The sequence below is a fragment of the Candoia aspera genome, chromosome 1, assembly GCF_035149785.1.
Source record: "Candoia aspera isolate rCanAsp1 chromosome 1, rCanAsp1.hap2, whole genome shotgun sequence".
Lineage (NCBI taxonomy): Eukaryota > Metazoa > Chordata > Lepidosauria > Squamata > Boidae > Candoia > Candoia aspera.
In genome coordinates this window covers 228,910,351-228,927,105 of record NC_086153.1, presented here as the reverse complement: position 1 = coordinate 228,927,105, position 16,755 = coordinate 228,910,351, and the positions used below count along the sequence as shown (strand labels likewise).

Below are 16,755 nucleotides of genomic sequence, written 5' to 3'. Positions count from 1 at the left end.
ACTCTCCCGACTACCCCAGGACGCGGAGCCTATCTCCGACATCGTAGGGACGGTACTTTCCGACTCCCAGCTGGGTATGGCAGCGGTCATCCGGGCTCGCGCTCGGGGACAGCCTGGCCCCCCCTCACAAAAAAATACAACGCCACCCGCCCCCAGACGCAGACAACGTCAAATACCAGGTGGGCTACGGGCAGACTTCATAACGGCATCGAAAACTGACCCCTGGCTCCTCGCCAACCCCGGCAAGGTCACCATGTTCCAGGATCTCGCATGGGCGGAAGGAAGGCTATATGTACCCGACTCACAACAGCAGGCGATCCTCAACAGATTGCATGACAGCAAACAGGCTGGTCATTTCGGGTTCTTGAACACCCTACACCTGACTCGGAGGCAATTTTGGTGGCCCTCGCTGAGGAAAGACGTCAAGACGTATGTGGCGTCCTGCCCAGTGTGCGCTATGGCCAAGCGACCGGCTGGCAAACCCCAGGGGCTGCTGCAACCCGTGGCTGAACCCTCCCGCCCTTGGGATGAAATCTCAATGGACTTCATAGTCGACTTACCGCCCAGCCAAAAGAAAACGGTCATTTGGGTGGTAAAAGACTACTTTTCAAAACAAGCGCATTTTATCCCCTGCACCTCGATCCCGTCAGCCCAACAGCTGGCGAAACTGTTCCTAGTTCACGTGTACCGCCTACACGGCTGCCCCTCCTGCTTGGTGACCGATAGGGGCACACAATTTACCTCGAGGTTTTGGCGGGCTTTTTTGAAACTGATAGGTACCCAGCAAGCCCTGTCAACCTCCTGGCATCCCCAGACGGATGGATCCACAGAGATCCTTAATGCCACACTGGAGCAATTCCTCCGCTCCTATATAAACTATCACCAAGACGACTGGGTAGACCTCCTCCCGTTCGCAGAGGTCGCATACAACAACGCGATACACCAGAGCACCGGAAAAACCCCATTCGGGGTGGTGTCGGGCCAGGAGTTCATCCCCATCCCTAAACTACCTCAGCCTCTGTCCCCAACAGTGGCCGCTTGTGACTGGGGTGAGAAAATCGCAGCTTCCTGGCCGGTCATCAAGGACGCGCTTAAAGAGGCACAAACAGCGTACAAATCCCAAGTGGACAAACACCGGCACCAGCAACCAACATTTCAGGTGGGAGACATGGTCTATTTATCCACCAGATTCATAAAATCGCCGCAACCGTCAAAAAAGCTGGGCCCCAAGTTTATTGGACCGTTCCGGGTAACACAAATAGTGAACCCAGTCACGGTGCGCTTGGACCTGCCCCATAATCTTAAGAGACTGCACCCGGTATTTCACTGCAGCTTACTCAAGCCGGCAAGTGACCCTCCCGGTGGCACCCACGCGCGCCCCCCACCAGTGATGATAGACAGACAGCAACACTTTGAGGTAAAAGAGGTGCTTGACTCCCGGAAGCAGCGGGGCTCCCTCCAATACCTCGTGAAGTGGAAACACTTTCCACACCCTGAGTGGGTCACTGCCCGTGACGTCCAGGCTCCCGACCTGATCCGCACCTACCACACCACCTACCCTTCCAAACCCGTGGCTTAACCTTTCTGAAGGGGGGCAGCATGTCATGATCACTGTTGCGATGCTTGTAACATCACAACGGCTCACATAAGAATACAAAGAAATGAGCACCGGGCAGATTAAGGGATAAGGCAACCAACTAACAAAAGCAAGCAACAGGTGCTGGCAACAAAGTATCGATCCTAGCCAGAGGCACAGAAGGAAGAGATACAATGTTGCAAGAGAAGTAATTGACAACACCCGACCACGAGGCACGCCCGAGCTGTCAGAAAGCTTACGAACTGGATCGCCCGGCAATGACCCATCACCGGCCGGAGAAAAACAATTAAGGAGACACCCGAGGCACAGGAGGGGCTGCTCGACCCCTCACCTACCGGCAACGGGGCTCGGGGTACACTCGGAGAAGGAGGGGTGGAGCGCTGACTGGCGCGGGCTATTTAAATCCCGTTCCGGTGCACTCCACTCACTCTCAGCTTTTCCTAAGGCATGCATTCTATACTCTAATAAAACCAGAACCTAAAGCCTACACTAGCGTCTGTGTTTTACTGGGTAGCAGGCAGAGCCTGACACAAGGTTATTATATGCACAAAGATGGAAAAACACTGAAATACCCACAATGGAGGAATGGACTGTGAAGATGGGAAAAAGTGATCTGGTGATTTATGGATTCGCTGATTTAAAAGGGTTGAATAATGGGAAGAAGGGAAATATGATGTAATTTTAAAGAGGGAGGTGTGAAGATTTGTTTGCTTGTAACTGCTGTAAAGGAGATCGGGTATCACTTCTTTATATATTTTTCTTGTTGCTATTTGCTTTTCTCTCTTACGCTTTTCTCACTTTCTCACTTTACTTTTTTCTTCTTTCTTTAATTTCAGTTTATATTACTTCATGTTTATCTTTTACATCTGATAATTTTTTTTAATAACAATTATTATGAAACTGTAATACAGACGCATTTGATTTCTTTTAATAGCATTAAAGAGATAAGCAGGACTGACAAATGGTTACTTACCAATAAACTTTTCAAATTCAAAACATGTTCATTTTTCAGAATAACCAGTGCTGCCAATCCACAGAATGTATATCCTCCATGGGCTTCCATGCCAGGGACGCCACCGATCCCACCCTCCCAGTTCTGACATCTAATTCAAAATTAAAGACACAAAAGCAGGGGCTGTATACTTGTTCCCAAGGTGCCAAATAAGACTAGCATTTTGTTTTTCCACTTTTTCTGCTCTTGGCAGGTTAGAACAGTCCAAGTCTGTGACACTTGGAGCAAACCAAAAACTAAGATGTTCTTACCTTGCGATCCATTCTGCTGTTCTTTCAAAGAGAGACTGTGTAATAATGTTGGTAAGGAAAGCTACTGCTGCAGCACAATAGGCACTCCTAAGATTTTAATAAAAGAGTATTTAAAATCTATAGATGGAGAAAGAACAAATAGGGCTTTACTGTTGTGAACAAGAGGTCCTCTATTAAATTATACTATCTACATCACACCCATGACTCTCATACAAGGAAGGTGATTTCTTCTTCAACCACTACTAACTCTGAGTAATTCCTCCAGTCTCGAAAAGGCATACATGTGTGATGGTCCTGGTCCTCAGTTATTAATTCAGTCTCTCAAATCACAAGCCACCAAAGGATGAGGAAGAGTTCTTTATTAATACAGGTGATCAGTCCAAGGCAAAGGTCAGACTAAGGAAAGCCTGCAAAATTGCTGTCACAAATCTCCCAGTACCGGCCCCTCTCCGCATCAGCCCCTCCCTAAATGCTGGTTTCCCTCTAACGACTCTTCTCCCAGACTCTTCTCCCAGCTGCAAATACCTTAGCGCTGGAGCTGACCTTGGAGCTATTCAGGCTGGCTCAACAATTCTAATTAACATACCTAACTGCCACTACAAGCAGGCTGAAACAATTACTACAAAACCACTCATATATACTGAAAGGATACTAATCCTGACAACATGCAATGAAACTGCTTAGGGTACAGAGGGGAGGAAAGATATGGGGGTAAAGATGGCGACTCTCTGCTGACAGAAGACTTACATCAGCAGCACAAGGAAGGAGACAATTGTTGGCAGGTTCCCATCTGTCCCATAGCTAACCTCCCACTCTATTCTGAAAAAGGCCCCCAATTCTCAGAACAGAGGGTAGGGTGGGGGATCTGTTGGAGAAGGGGGTATCACTAACAATTGGCTTCCTGCCCATACTGCTGACAGCTGAATGAAAAAGTCTTCTGTGAGCAAAGCATCATCAACTGGGCATATTTTTTTTAAAGCACAACAGAATGGAAATTATACAGAAAGCTAAATTTGGACTTTACATTCACCCCTCCCTTCATCAGGCTTAACCAAAGAACTGGTACTTTAATTTACACTCATACTGTAACTACAAAAAAATACTGTGAGGATATTGGTATTAATTAAGACAGAGAGACTTCTCTTATATCTTTCCCTCAAAATCTCATGGGTGCAGGGGGGGGGATTTCAAAGAAGTTATATTCTTACACAAAGCTTCATTTACGCTTGAATAGCCTAAATCACAATTCAGTTTTAAAAGTATTTTCTTTCTTCACTCTGCTGTACCAAAACAAAACCTGAGCATGTATGCTGTTCTCTCACAAAAACATGGAACTCCTCTGAATTACAGTCACGGCAAGCCAGCGTTGTTTACCCTTATTTAGGTGTTTCTGTATAGCAGCAGCCAAGGCCTCAGTCTCTCACCTTACGTCTAGCCATGTAATTGCAAACCAGCGCAGAATGCTAAATGCACTTCAGGAGAAACCTCCTAACAACTAATAGCTCCTGATTTGCTTTTTCAACATACCGGACATCAACTTCTCCCCCTATGTGCATGATGAAGGAGCCATCAGGCTGCTTCAGGGAATACAGGTATTCAAGAAGCTTCTCTCTGAAAATCAAGATGAAGAACATTAGGAATATCTATCCTAATTAGGAGAAAAACAAAGCAGCAAGTAAGGTTCGGAATCTCTACACCAACGCTTGTTCACTTTTTTGGGTGGCTCTCCTGCAGAACCTTGGGCCCCCGCCTTGTCTGCCAAAGGCAGACTTTTCATTGCCACCAAAATACCTTGATCCTTCACGGCACCTACCTTCTCACCCCCATGTGCTGAAACACTGAAATGTAAGGATTAAGCCCTACAGTCAAAATACAATTACCCTGCCATGCGAGCGTAATAAATCTTTGCATATACTCTTTGTTCTATCATGTATCAACAAAGACCAGTTCGAAGCACTGAGGAATGAAGCATCAAACGTCATAAGAAACATCACAAGGCCAAACCCAGTCACATGATACTCAGTGAATCCTACTCTTGGAACTAGAAGCAACTGGCTAGGGGAACAGGGGAAATGAGATGCTCGACCACTGCAGAATTCCTGGAGGATGATTTCAGAATCCCAGTTACATCGTTCAGCTCCCTACGTTCTTTCTCTCCATATGACCCCCTGGGTAATTGGTTGTATAACCCAATTGTGGTTATAATAGGAATGGTTATTTCTCTTCCTTTCTCCAGCCTCTGTGTTAAAGACCATCCTTTTATACCTTTCTGAGCAGTGCAATGTGTATCTTTTCAGAGTTACACCTTGAAGATCAACTGTTCCTAACGTGAACTTGTGCTTGACAAGTTTGTTCATTTAATGTGTATATAAATAAACATCCTACAAATAGGGTTGACCAGTATTTGTCCAAACTCCACTTTGGGGAGATTGTATCAACACAACGGAGGAAATAAATAGTGCCGGATAGGCCATATATTGGCACCACATAGGTCCAGGTGGTTCTACTGGTCTTTTAGGTGGACCAAAAGTATATCAGCTAGTAGATCTCTGGCAACTTGAAAAAGAATAACATTTCTGACTCTCAACTGTTTAAGGTTAACAGCAACAAAATGACAGATAGTTAGATAGTTGGCCAGGCTGCTGAATGTGCTGCATCTGCCTGCTGTGGGGATCTCACATGCTTAATTCTAAACTACGTGGAGAGGCATGCTTTCTGTTTGTGTCACACTGTTCATCATAACCTATAAGTCTCAAGAGCCAATTTGGGCTACAATTAGTCTAATACAAAAAAAAAGGGGGGGGGGTTGGTAAACAACAGTCATGAAAGTAATGGGGTGGATCTAGTTACCAAAGAGCATCTTTTGGAAAAGTCTGTAAGAGAAAATGGTTTCTTGCTAGCTTACTAGTTGTCACCTCCTCTTCACTAAGTGGAAATATGGAAGCCTGGGATTATAGCAGTATCTCTCAGGGATACTTTAGACATCTTGTACCATGGATGAGAGTGGAGCTAACAATCCCTGGGATCCCCTTCCGAGCTATGATTTTACCTGTTGATAACACCGTATGCCTCTTCAGTGCCAATAATGCAGAGAGCATTCACAGCTGCATACGTTGGAGCGAGATGTGGGTGTTGGCCTGGTCCTCCTCCAAAGCCTCCGTTTGGGCTCTGACAGTGGCTCAGGAATTGGCATACGCTACACACCAAGGAAAGACAAAGGCAAAGTAGTCTGTAATAAGCAGCAAATGCTATGTTTTCTCAATATTTTGGCATTGCTATTACTCTCTCCAGTATACCCACTTCTGAAAACAAGGCTATAATTCAAGATTTTTCCAGATGTCTCCCTCCTGTCCTGTATCTCCATCATAAGGTAAAGGGGGGGGGAATCCATAACTTTTATTCTAGCACAGATTTTAACACCAGGCCCATGCCACTATATTCCACTGACACAGAACCTGTATTTTCAGATGACTGTGTTAAATCCAAAAAAGTACAAGGGAGACACCAATTGTGCAATGCAGCTTTCACATACTGTTGCTCCTGAAAATCAAATGAAGGATAAGATGCCAGGAATGCATCAGGAGGGGAACATTCTGGTTTCTCTTCAAACTGGATAAATCTTTTACCTTCTACAGGAGGGGAGAAAAATCTGCAGAAACAGGAAAGCAGGGAGAAGAAATGTAGAAGAACCATCTTGAGCTCATATAGGAGAGATGCACACAGAGTGGTCCAAGAACGAAAACATCTGCTCAAAGGTTGTCTCTCACCAAGACTACTTGGCTAACCATATGCTTCCTACTATGGTTTCGTGCTAGATCAGATATGACTTTTGGACTCTCTCTCAGTTATTCATAGCAACCTTATCTGGTTTAATCAGGTTTCAAAAAGGAATAATCCTATGGATTAAACTACCTTAATTATAGGTTGTCAAAATAGACCAATTTCTTAGCAGAGTTCATGAAATTAAAAATCAACCACAATTTCGGATTCAGGCCACACAACAAGTTGCAATTATTTTAAAACAATTCCAGTGAAGGAGGGAGTTGAGGTGCATGCTCAAAGCGACTCATCTTCATCATACAGTATTAAACCAGCTTAATCATTGTCCAAATGCAGCCACGGCCTTGAAAGGCTGCAGTAACTAGTCAAGCATGCCTGATCTAGGAAGCTAAGCAGGTTAACCCTGGTTGTACTTGTAGGGGTGGGGGGGGGAACGACCAGAGAATTCCAGGGCTACTGCCAGATTGAGAAATTGAAAAATGCATCCCAGAGAAGGCAGTGGAAAACCACTTCTATAACACTGCCAAGGAAACGGCAGGATTACAGTCTCCAGAAGTCAAACACAACTCAACAGCATCTTTACCTTTTAAATTCATGGTTCTTATCAGTTTTCCTGTGTATCAGTGATTCAGGAATAGAGTACTGCCAAAGGATTCCAATGAACTGATGATGGGACTGATCATGTTAGCAGAACCGAGGGAGGGGAAATGTCTCCCATCTCCCTGCAGCTCAAGCAACCTCAAAATGTGTCCCAAATGATTGGGGTACCCTCCAGGGCAGGTTAGGGAAGGGCTAGGGGAAGGAGAGAAGAAAGCCTTGTCACGCAAGCAGACTTTCATCTGCATGAAGTGGACTGAACAATCCGCCATTCAAATGAGAAAATTTCGCCTCCTTGCTTTGGACTTGCGGCAGGGAGTCATTATCAGCTCAACAATTGTATTTTTGCTATATTTGGTAAGAAGCCTGTGGGGCTGCAATACTTTTAAAACAGCACAAAATATGAGAAATGGCCCCACGTCTCCAAAGGACAACTCAGGTTGTTTCTCCCTTTTCTCCTCATAAACTGCAGAACTTTTGTCAGAAATGTGCTACATCTGAGAGCTGCCTATGGGAAAAAACAGTACTTGTTGTGCTTCTCCACACCTTCCAGATCTGCTCTCCCCATCACCTCCCCTCTCATGACAGCTCTTGCCACCACCATTATCTGGACTGATCACAAAAAGTACTAAAAGCTTCTACTCAAGAACAAATTATTAAGACGCTGTTGTTGGAGCAAGATGAATGGGACAATGCACTGCTGTGTTTTAAAAAACCAGACACGTCATGCATGGACAATGGGATGTTAACTCAAAAAGCCACATGTTCTGCATAACTGATGAAGATTTCAGAAAATCCATTTCCATAGTCATTTTTTGCAGCAGAAGTTTTAAATGTAGTTTTTACCTTAGAAAGTGGTGCAGGAATTCACCTCACATTACACTTACCAGTTATTTCTCCTATGTGAACTTTGAGTTTTAACTTTAATACAATTGTTGACTGATAAGGTACTAGTAATCTGTCCCACATGTACCTGCTTCTGCGTAACCACCCTGTCTTTTCCACCCCCAACACCTCACCCCAATTTAAATCCTACTTCAGACTAGCCACTTTATTCATCTGATGAACTGAACTGCAGCTCATGAAAGCTTATGCCTTTTAATACAATTGGTTAGTCAGAAAAGGTGCCATCAGACTCTTTCGAATTTTAATCTAGGTAACTCTGTTGAGTAGCTTGTTGGGAAAGCACAAAATTATGGAGGCACAGAATCCAAAGCCCTGATCAAAATTCTCTTAATTTCTACAGCAGAGGTTAACTGCAGTATTTTTTTTAAATCTCAAATGAGGACTGGAAACTTTTAAGGAAGTGAATCTTCAAGCTAGGAGGAGTTATCTTATCTCCTGCACCTACATCCCATATTGTACATTGTGCAATTCCTGAGTAAGTCACCATATATGCTAAAGGAAGAGTATATCTGATGAGACCAAACTTACTCCGATGCCACCGAATCTGGGATTGGTTCCCCCAAGAGTTCCAGACTGTGCAGAATCCAATAGCACAGCCATGGGCGGCTGGCGTCCAGACACTACAAAAGAAGGTAATTACAGCCATTCAGCTCTGACGCAACAAGCAGCGCTACATTTGCCTCAAAGCGGGGGGACTACTTTGTGCAGGAGACTAATCAGAACAGAAGTACTGAAAAGCAAACAGCCTGTCTAAGAGGAGAAAAAACCTGAACTTAGGAGGATTTCCACAATATTAAAAAAAAATAACAACATTGTGATTTGTTCACTATTAACCTCCCGCTAACCTCTCTTTTTATTACTGTCTGGACAAAGCAAAAAATACAAGTAACTAATCCACAGAGCCTTCCCCCAGTTTGGTGCCTTACAGATGTGCTGAGACTGCAACTCCCAGAATTCCTAGCTCTCATGGGCTTTCTGGGAGCAACAGTCCTAAGCTGCAATAAAGCTTGGAATCCTAGAGGGATTTGGTCCTCCAACTGAAGGGGCCAGCACAGAACAAGCATAACAAGGCCAGCCAGCAGGACTCAATTAGTCTTTCTCTAGCCCATCTAATATTCAGGTTCCTGAGAAACAGTAAAGGCAGAAGCAGAAGAAAAACAAGCAAGAAAAATGCCAAGGTCATAGTACCCTGTGTCCAAAACCACATGGTAGCCTATGATTAGAAACCAACAAACTGGAAACATAATCTATGCTGGTCTATGACCATAATAAAGATTTGATTTGATTTGATTTGGAAACATAATCAGTAAGAAAAAAGTATACATTTGGTTCAGATGGCAGAAATTACCTCATAGGCATCTGTCAATTGTCTCAGTCCTCTCTTCAAGTAGTGGAAATGTTTCTCTCGTTGCAAAACATACCTGATTGACCAAAACATATACAATTTAGCAAAGTTTCAGAATAACATCTGAGCGATGAACAGACTTGCTTGTCATTCAGCTAATTAAAAGGACAAATAATAACCTGTATTTTCCATATATAAGTCTCTGTGTATACATGAAATGTGACATGTTCATATTTATGATCTGAGCACAGACACTCCTTGAGCAACTACCAGGCCAATTCCCACAAAATGAATTCTGGCTTACCAATATACAGGTAGCTGTATCTTTCCACAAACAAGCAAAACTAGTTCTGGTTTATGTAAATCAGGAATTTGGTCTTATTCTTACTGGAATAAGTCTGGCCTCTGATAGTTAACCATGTTTGTTAGCTGCACTCTCTTGAGGAAGAAGCCAGCAGATCCAATCTGAACAGCATGTACTACTGCACTGTTCAGTCATCAGTTAGCCATAAAATGACTGGTCGTTATGTGCAAATGTAGTCACAATACACTTAATGCTATGTTAGATCAAACCAAGGTCCATATAATGCAGCACTCTGGGCAGCATCCAAACAACTGCTCAGACCTAGAGGAAGCAACCTCCTCAGGTTATTAGGACCACTGCACAATTACAAGTATAGTTTCGATGCTTTAAAATTTAAGTCTTGCAACATCTTGCATTAGAAGACTTCTTGTGAGATATAAGCTATTTTTATATTCGAAAATACTGTTTTTTATTATTATTATTATAAATACTGTAGGTGTCACCCTCTTGACCTCCAGTTTAGATGCACAGAAGGTCTTTGCTGTCACCGATTCCATTTTTCCTTTCTTTTGAAAGGCACTTCCCAAGATAAGAACACTTTGGAAATCCTGTCCGTTTTCCCAAGGGGAGTTTGCCATGCAGCATGAGGACTTCACTGGGCTGTCTTGATCTTTAACAGCATTTGTTATTCCTGAAAACTTAGGAGATGTGTGGAGCTAGTAGCTATCCCCTCAGTACCCAGTGAAGAGAGGGGCAGTGAACATAGAAGTGCCAATCATAATTACTATAGCTTGAATCCACTGGCATTTGCCTAACCCTCCTTCAAAGGTTATCTAGAGTACTGACCTTCACATACTGTGGCCCTGAATACTATAGCCAAGAAATGGCTAAATTGATGGGTCTAGTCATTTGTCAAAACCACCGCTTAATCATAACAGCACTACAGTTAAGAGATTATTTCCTGCCAACTTCCAGTGTGGCCTATTGCACTATAGCCTTTGTCTCTGGAGTATCTATGGAAGCACACTTAAAGTTCAGTACTTTCATTCATGATTTTAAATATCAAGCTTTGAAAAAGGGTTTGTTGGGTGGTAAGAGAAAAGCTAAAGATGACCAATCTACCTGTAGTGCTCAGCAAAGTAAGCTTGTCAAGAAAATAGGATGAAAGTTACGTACCTTTTACTAGGTGGCATATTTATTTCTTGCCCAACCCAACCCCTAATGAACTTGTTCACTTCCTGTATGAAGGGAGAGGTGTCTCACATGCATTTATTGTGTAAGGAGTCTTGCCACTGTAAAGTTTGAGAATCCTGCCATAAATTAATAGTGCAGTGCACCAGCAAAATCATTGGTGTCATAGTGCTGGTCAGTTTCTGCTGGATAATCCTGAAGGCTAACAAAATAATTTCTATCTCTGGCCATTTTATTGCAGTTTTAATGATTAACAGTGGTTGATTGCTGTTGCTTATTACAAAACATCTAAAATAAGTAGCCAGTGTAGAACATTTTAAAACAGGCTAACAACAGTATACTCTAAAATCAAGAAACCTTTGGGAGAAGAAAATTAAAATGGAAGAAGGGTCACTATAAACCAGCCAAGGTGAACATATGTGGATTAAAGAGGCACATGAATTTAGGTCACTGAAGGGTGGGTCAAAATAAGGTTGGGGAGCAGGCAAGGTTCTTCTAGAAAGCAGATTCCTACAGAACGAAGACTTCAAAGAAGAATAGATAAAGACCAAAAGATAAATGAGAGATACAAATTAGAAAGTATATACATGTGTAAACCCATGACGACTAAAAAAAGTCAGTGAAGAGCATGATATCACAAGGCTTTTATCCTGTCTGTTTCTTTGGGGCAGGGGGGGGAGGGGAGCTTTTTGGCTAAGCCACAATTGCTAATTATGTAAAGGTTTAAAAAGAATAAGTAACAGCAGTGAGGAGGAGGTAGAGATGCTGAGGGAAAGCTCTGGAGTAGGGCTTCCTCCCTCCCCCTCTGTCATTTGCACTGGAAGAAAAGCTCCTATTCAGAACAGCAGCAGATTTTTGTCCAGCGCAAAAACAACAGGGGTGACTTCATGATGTTCATCTAAAATGAAATGAATGGAACTCCACATAATATTCCACAAATGGGCATCACAGCTGTATATGCTTACATATGCATGAATATTTAGATAAGTAAACAAAAGAAAAACTTTCCCACCTGTCCCCACTGTTGCCCCACTTGCATCTTCCTCCACAAGGGCCTGTGTAGGGTTGGGAGATAACTTGCAGATATGAAATTAAGAGCAGGAAGCTGCTATGAAAGGAGAAAATCCCTCTAAACAGATAAGCAAGCCAGCACAATTCAAGATCCAAAGTCCTTAACCGTTTAGGGTTGTTTTTTTTAATTGTATACAGAAGAAAAAGAGCATGAGTACAGTAACTTACTGAGTGTCATGATGATTTCTCTTGTAAACATCAAAAACTTCTTGAACAATATCCTCCACTTTCGTCTGCAGCAAGCCAAGGGGACAAAGAAGAGCCACAGAAAACAGGGAAGAAGAAAGCACTGTAATTAGCACGCTATTTTTTAATGTAAAATCTTCTAACATGCACAGAGTGAGCTCTAAAGGAGACCAGCCATCACACTGCAATAAAATGATATGATACGCCATAGCATAGCATGTCATGAGCAAAAGTGCTATAATGGTTGTGAATGCACCGAGTCTTTTGTACTCCAAGCACATCTCCACTTTCCATGCTGATGCCCTGTGGTGGTGTCAGCATGGCATTCCACAACCTTGAATGAATACTGCTAGGATCAAACCATTTGAGGAACCCTATGTTGTCCCATCTCCACAGTGGAACGTAACAGCAGAGAAAATGCCAGCAGCGAATTCTTTATGTGCGCTAAAATCTTGCTACATAGCATATGTTTTACCTGAATATTATGGCATAATATATTGCAAATATTAATAGTAACATTGACAGCAGCAAGCAACATTAACTGAAGAATATTCTCCAGTAGAATAAATGATTCTCCAAACACAAAAAAAATGCAGCCTGTACGGGTAAGAAATTTTATCTCCAGCTGTATTTAGATTTGAATTGGAGAAACTGGAAACCATCTTTCGTTTCTTCGTTTTGATAGTTTCTTCTTTGTTCTACAGATATACTATCTTGCTCTCCTATGTATGTTACACTGTATTTTAACTATATACGTTGAAATTGAATAAAGTTTTCATTTAAAAAAGGGGGGGGGCTGTGATGGAGTGTGTTCCTGAAGGAGGGGGTGATGTGGTGGATTCTAGCAAGGGTGCTGGTTCCCAGGGGGAGAGAGCATTCCAGAATGATAGACAACGTCACAGCCCAGACCCGGTGGCTGGGAAGGCTAAGAGGTTCAAGTTAGCCCCTCCGTAGGGCCCCTTTGGGTTTTTTCCTTTAGCTTGGTGCAGTAGCCTCAGTTTGGCAAGATTCTGTCTGTAGGATAGGAGCAATAAAGAACTAGAGTTGGAATACCATCTCAGTGTGGTTTCTATCTCCAGTGACCTGACAGGGGCAGAGAAATTCAGTTTTCTGGATTTCTATTATATTGTTGACTGTTCAACAGAGCGAACTTGCAAACCAGTCTTTCCATGGCAAACTAAAGCGGCCCCAGAGCACCAATTTGCCACAGTCTTTCTTGCCTCTACCAAGCTAAGCTTTGGCTTAGTTGCTGGCATCCCATCAACATGGTAGTTAACATTATACCATACATCACTGAATCAGATGCTGGCTGTAATGATGGTGAGAAGCACCTTAGGGTAGGTGATCACTAAAATTAAAATCTAGAGCATAAAAGAGAAAATGAGATGAACAACCAAGGCAACATGTTATTTATATTCTACCACAGGGCTCCAGAATTCTTCTAAAATTTTGTAGTTCTGGTTCTTAGTGAGTGGTAAAACAAAACATCTGCAAAGCTTCTATTAAAGAGTGCTGCACATTGGGACCTAAGTTCTCTTAGATGGGAAAGAAGGGGTAGAGCAGGGAAACTCGATGTCAGCCCTCCAAGGCAGACCAAACTTAGAAACCAAAGACAGAAAAGCTAACCCTACCTTTACTGTAAGATTATAGTAACAGAATCTTGCAAGTCTGAATGCACCCCATTCCCCCCTTCCCTTTATCTTTGTGAGAACTTGGGAGAGTTGTGCCTGACACACTTCTTCAAATTACATTTCTGCCCTGGACTCAGGTTTCTTTTATCTGACCATTGTCTTGGTTGCAGCTCTTCTTCCTATCCCTCAGGACAGTTCCTTCTGTCCATTACACTCTATGACTGACTGACCTGACTATAGAAATGGTAGATGGACAGGAGAGAAAAGACATAATTCAAAACTTGGATGGAATAGATAATGAAAGTCTTCACAATTAGGAGATACAAAAGCCATGGACGGATATGTGCGTCCCAATTTTCATTTGCTTAAAACAATAGCCAGCCTTGCTTTCCCGAACACAGATTAGGCAAAAGTCAAAACCAGCGAAGATATCTGTGAGTGTCTGTGGCCAGTTCAAGCAATGGATCTTCTGGGATTGCTTAGGAGGAAGACAGAAAGCTCAAATTGCATTCTTACCTGCATTCTACAACTGGTCTTGAGTGCAATTAACAAAGCAGAGATTGACATTTTTCTGCTGGTTTGCCTTGTAGTATTCCCTTGTCTTAAATTTTAAAAAAGTATTCTCTTCTCCCACGGAACAATCTTCTGGAATGATGAGCAGTGATTCTACCCCAGAGATACCTTGGGCTTCTAACAACAAATCTCAAATCCAGTTGTAATTGTAGTTATTCTGCCTTTAGAAAAAGGCAACAAGAGCAGCTAAACTCAGCTGTAGGCCATGGAATCCAAACACACTGGATATGCAGAACTGTTTTGACAGCTGTGTGTATCCTGACTTAACATGCCTCTCTTCAAGTATGTAAGAAAGATGCTTGGTTTTCTCTCAATTTCAGATTTTCCTTATGAATGCAGATTCTAGGGTTGAGATCATGATCTTTTAAATGGCAGAATAATTTTAAATTTGCAGAAAATATGGTAAGCATACAATGTTTGCTCTCTAATCTTTTTGTTTTTGTGGGGAGAATCATCTTAAATTCAGGGACTTCTTCCCTTGGGGTTAATACCGAAATAATACTAGGAATCAGATCTACCAACTCAGGTTCTTAACATACTTCTTACTTAAAAAGCATAAGCCCATTCACATCGAGTTAAACTGACTGTCTCTCTAGTACACCTTTGCTCAGCCTGGTGGTTCCATGGTCTGTACGGACTGCGTTCCTGCTTTGCAGTTCCAAAGCATCTGGTGGTGCTAGGTTGCTGAAAGCTAAGCTCACTCATCAGCACTGAAGAGCAGCCCAGCCCAGGCGTTACAGGTCTTTTCTGCCCCTGCTTAATTCCACAAATGAAAGCAAGCTTGTATATGCCAAGCACGAATGCTCTACTATTAACTCCAAGCACCCTTTATTCCCAAGCCTGATATGTCTTCGAGGAATGACTATAATATCACTGCCAAATTACATTTTATTCCCTAAAAGGTACCCTGAGCATGAAATAATTTACTTTACAGAAAAAGAAAATGACATAATTCAGTTGAAAATAAACTAGAGTCTCTTGTCCAGTCATTCTGAACTTCTTTTAGTTACAAAACTTTTTAAAACAGTATGTGTGGTATGTATGTGTGGCAGTAAAAGTACGTGTATGTGTATGCAAAATACTTTTTTCTCAAGATTATATTTCATATACCTAATGAAGTGGACTATGACCAATTAAAGCTTATGTGAAAATAAAGTGGATCATTTGTAAGATTCCACAAGACACTGTTGTTTAAGATGTTTTATTTATTTTATGGAACAGACTAATCCAGAAGGACAGCTATGCTGGTGTGATATAACAAGCGCACAAAGAATCTTGTAAGATCAATAGGCTTACTATTTATTGTAAAAGCTTTACCAAGAGGACTCTTTTTGCACTGATTTATTGATGTAACTGCTATGAAGCAGTTATATTATCTCTAAGAAAAGGCAAGCAACAGAGAGTCCTAACATGGTAACAGCACATGAAAGGATGCAACTCCTAACAGTACTTTCCTATTTTGAAAAGAATTACAGGTGCAGACAATGCTAGCTTTAAATTCTGCTCATTACTTAAACAAACATACCCAAAACATATGCTTGAGTTCTTCCAATTGGAGACCTAGAATAGTTATAGAGCCTATAACCTGCTGATCATCCAACATTCTTGCTATTATCTTCCACTCAATGATCTGATTGTCTGATGTAGTAAGGAAGCTGAACTTCCACCCTTTGAATCTATTTCCTTTTCATCATTTATTACTAATCCATTCACCCCAACTTAATACTCTTTACAGCATACCTTCAACTCTTGCTGAATAATAGAAATATGTACACCAAGTAACAGGAATGTCTATTAGCTACTACAGTCACCCTTGCAAACTAACTGTTCAAAACTCTCTCTGCCCAAAATGTCCCCCAAAAGGTTCCAGCTAGGAAAACAGAGACAATCTCTCTCTCTGTTGTTTAATCCTGCTATCAAATATCTTAAACAAGGTAAGGTTACAGAAGTGCTGACAGCCAATGACACCTATAACTTATTACGGGATTGCTGGAACTTGTACTGTAAAGACAGAAAGTTATTAAGTGCCATAGTAATTAGGTACTGGCAGAAATAGCTGCTTAACAAGTAAGGTGCTTTATAACCCAACAGTATGAAGTTATATCATTTTCCTGTCCCTCTTTATCAAAATACAGTCTTGTTTGGATGATTAAGAAATAGCTTGTGAAATTTATGGAAGAGGCTAGTATTCAGACTCCAGGGATTTTCAAGCTTTGCAAATCTTCCTTTAGATTTAAAATGTTCTAAATATATTCTCTTTATTGCAACAACTTCAAATAAAGCATCTGTGGCATAACCGCAGGAGGGGAGA

The 16,755-nt window shown here is 42.1% G+C and overlaps 1 protein-coding gene across 1 annotated transcript in view; it reads right to left on the bottom strand.

Annotated features, from left to right (window-relative positions):
- FNTB (farnesyltransferase, CAAX box, beta) overlaps positions 1 to 16,755 on the bottom strand; it is a 28,846-nt gene that overhangs the window by 10,633 nt on the left and 1,458 nt on the right. Inside the window, exons 2-8 of the mRNA XM_063288994.1 lie at positions 12,223 to 12,287; positions 9,492 to 9,564; positions 8,672 to 8,763; positions 5,910 to 6,056; positions 4,388 to 4,471; positions 2,861 to 2,947; positions 2,571 to 2,700 (exon numbers count right to left, since the gene is read on the bottom strand). Coding sequence (XP_063145064.1) covers positions 2,571 to 2,700; positions 2,861 to 2,947; positions 4,388 to 4,471; positions 5,910 to 6,056; positions 8,672 to 8,763; positions 9,492 to 9,564; positions 12,223 to 12,287 — 678 coding nt within the window. The remainder of the gene's footprint in view (positions 1 to 2,570; positions 2,701 to 2,860; positions 2,948 to 4,387; positions 4,472 to 5,909; positions 6,057 to 8,671; positions 8,764 to 9,491; positions 9,565 to 12,222; positions 12,288 to 16,755) is intronic.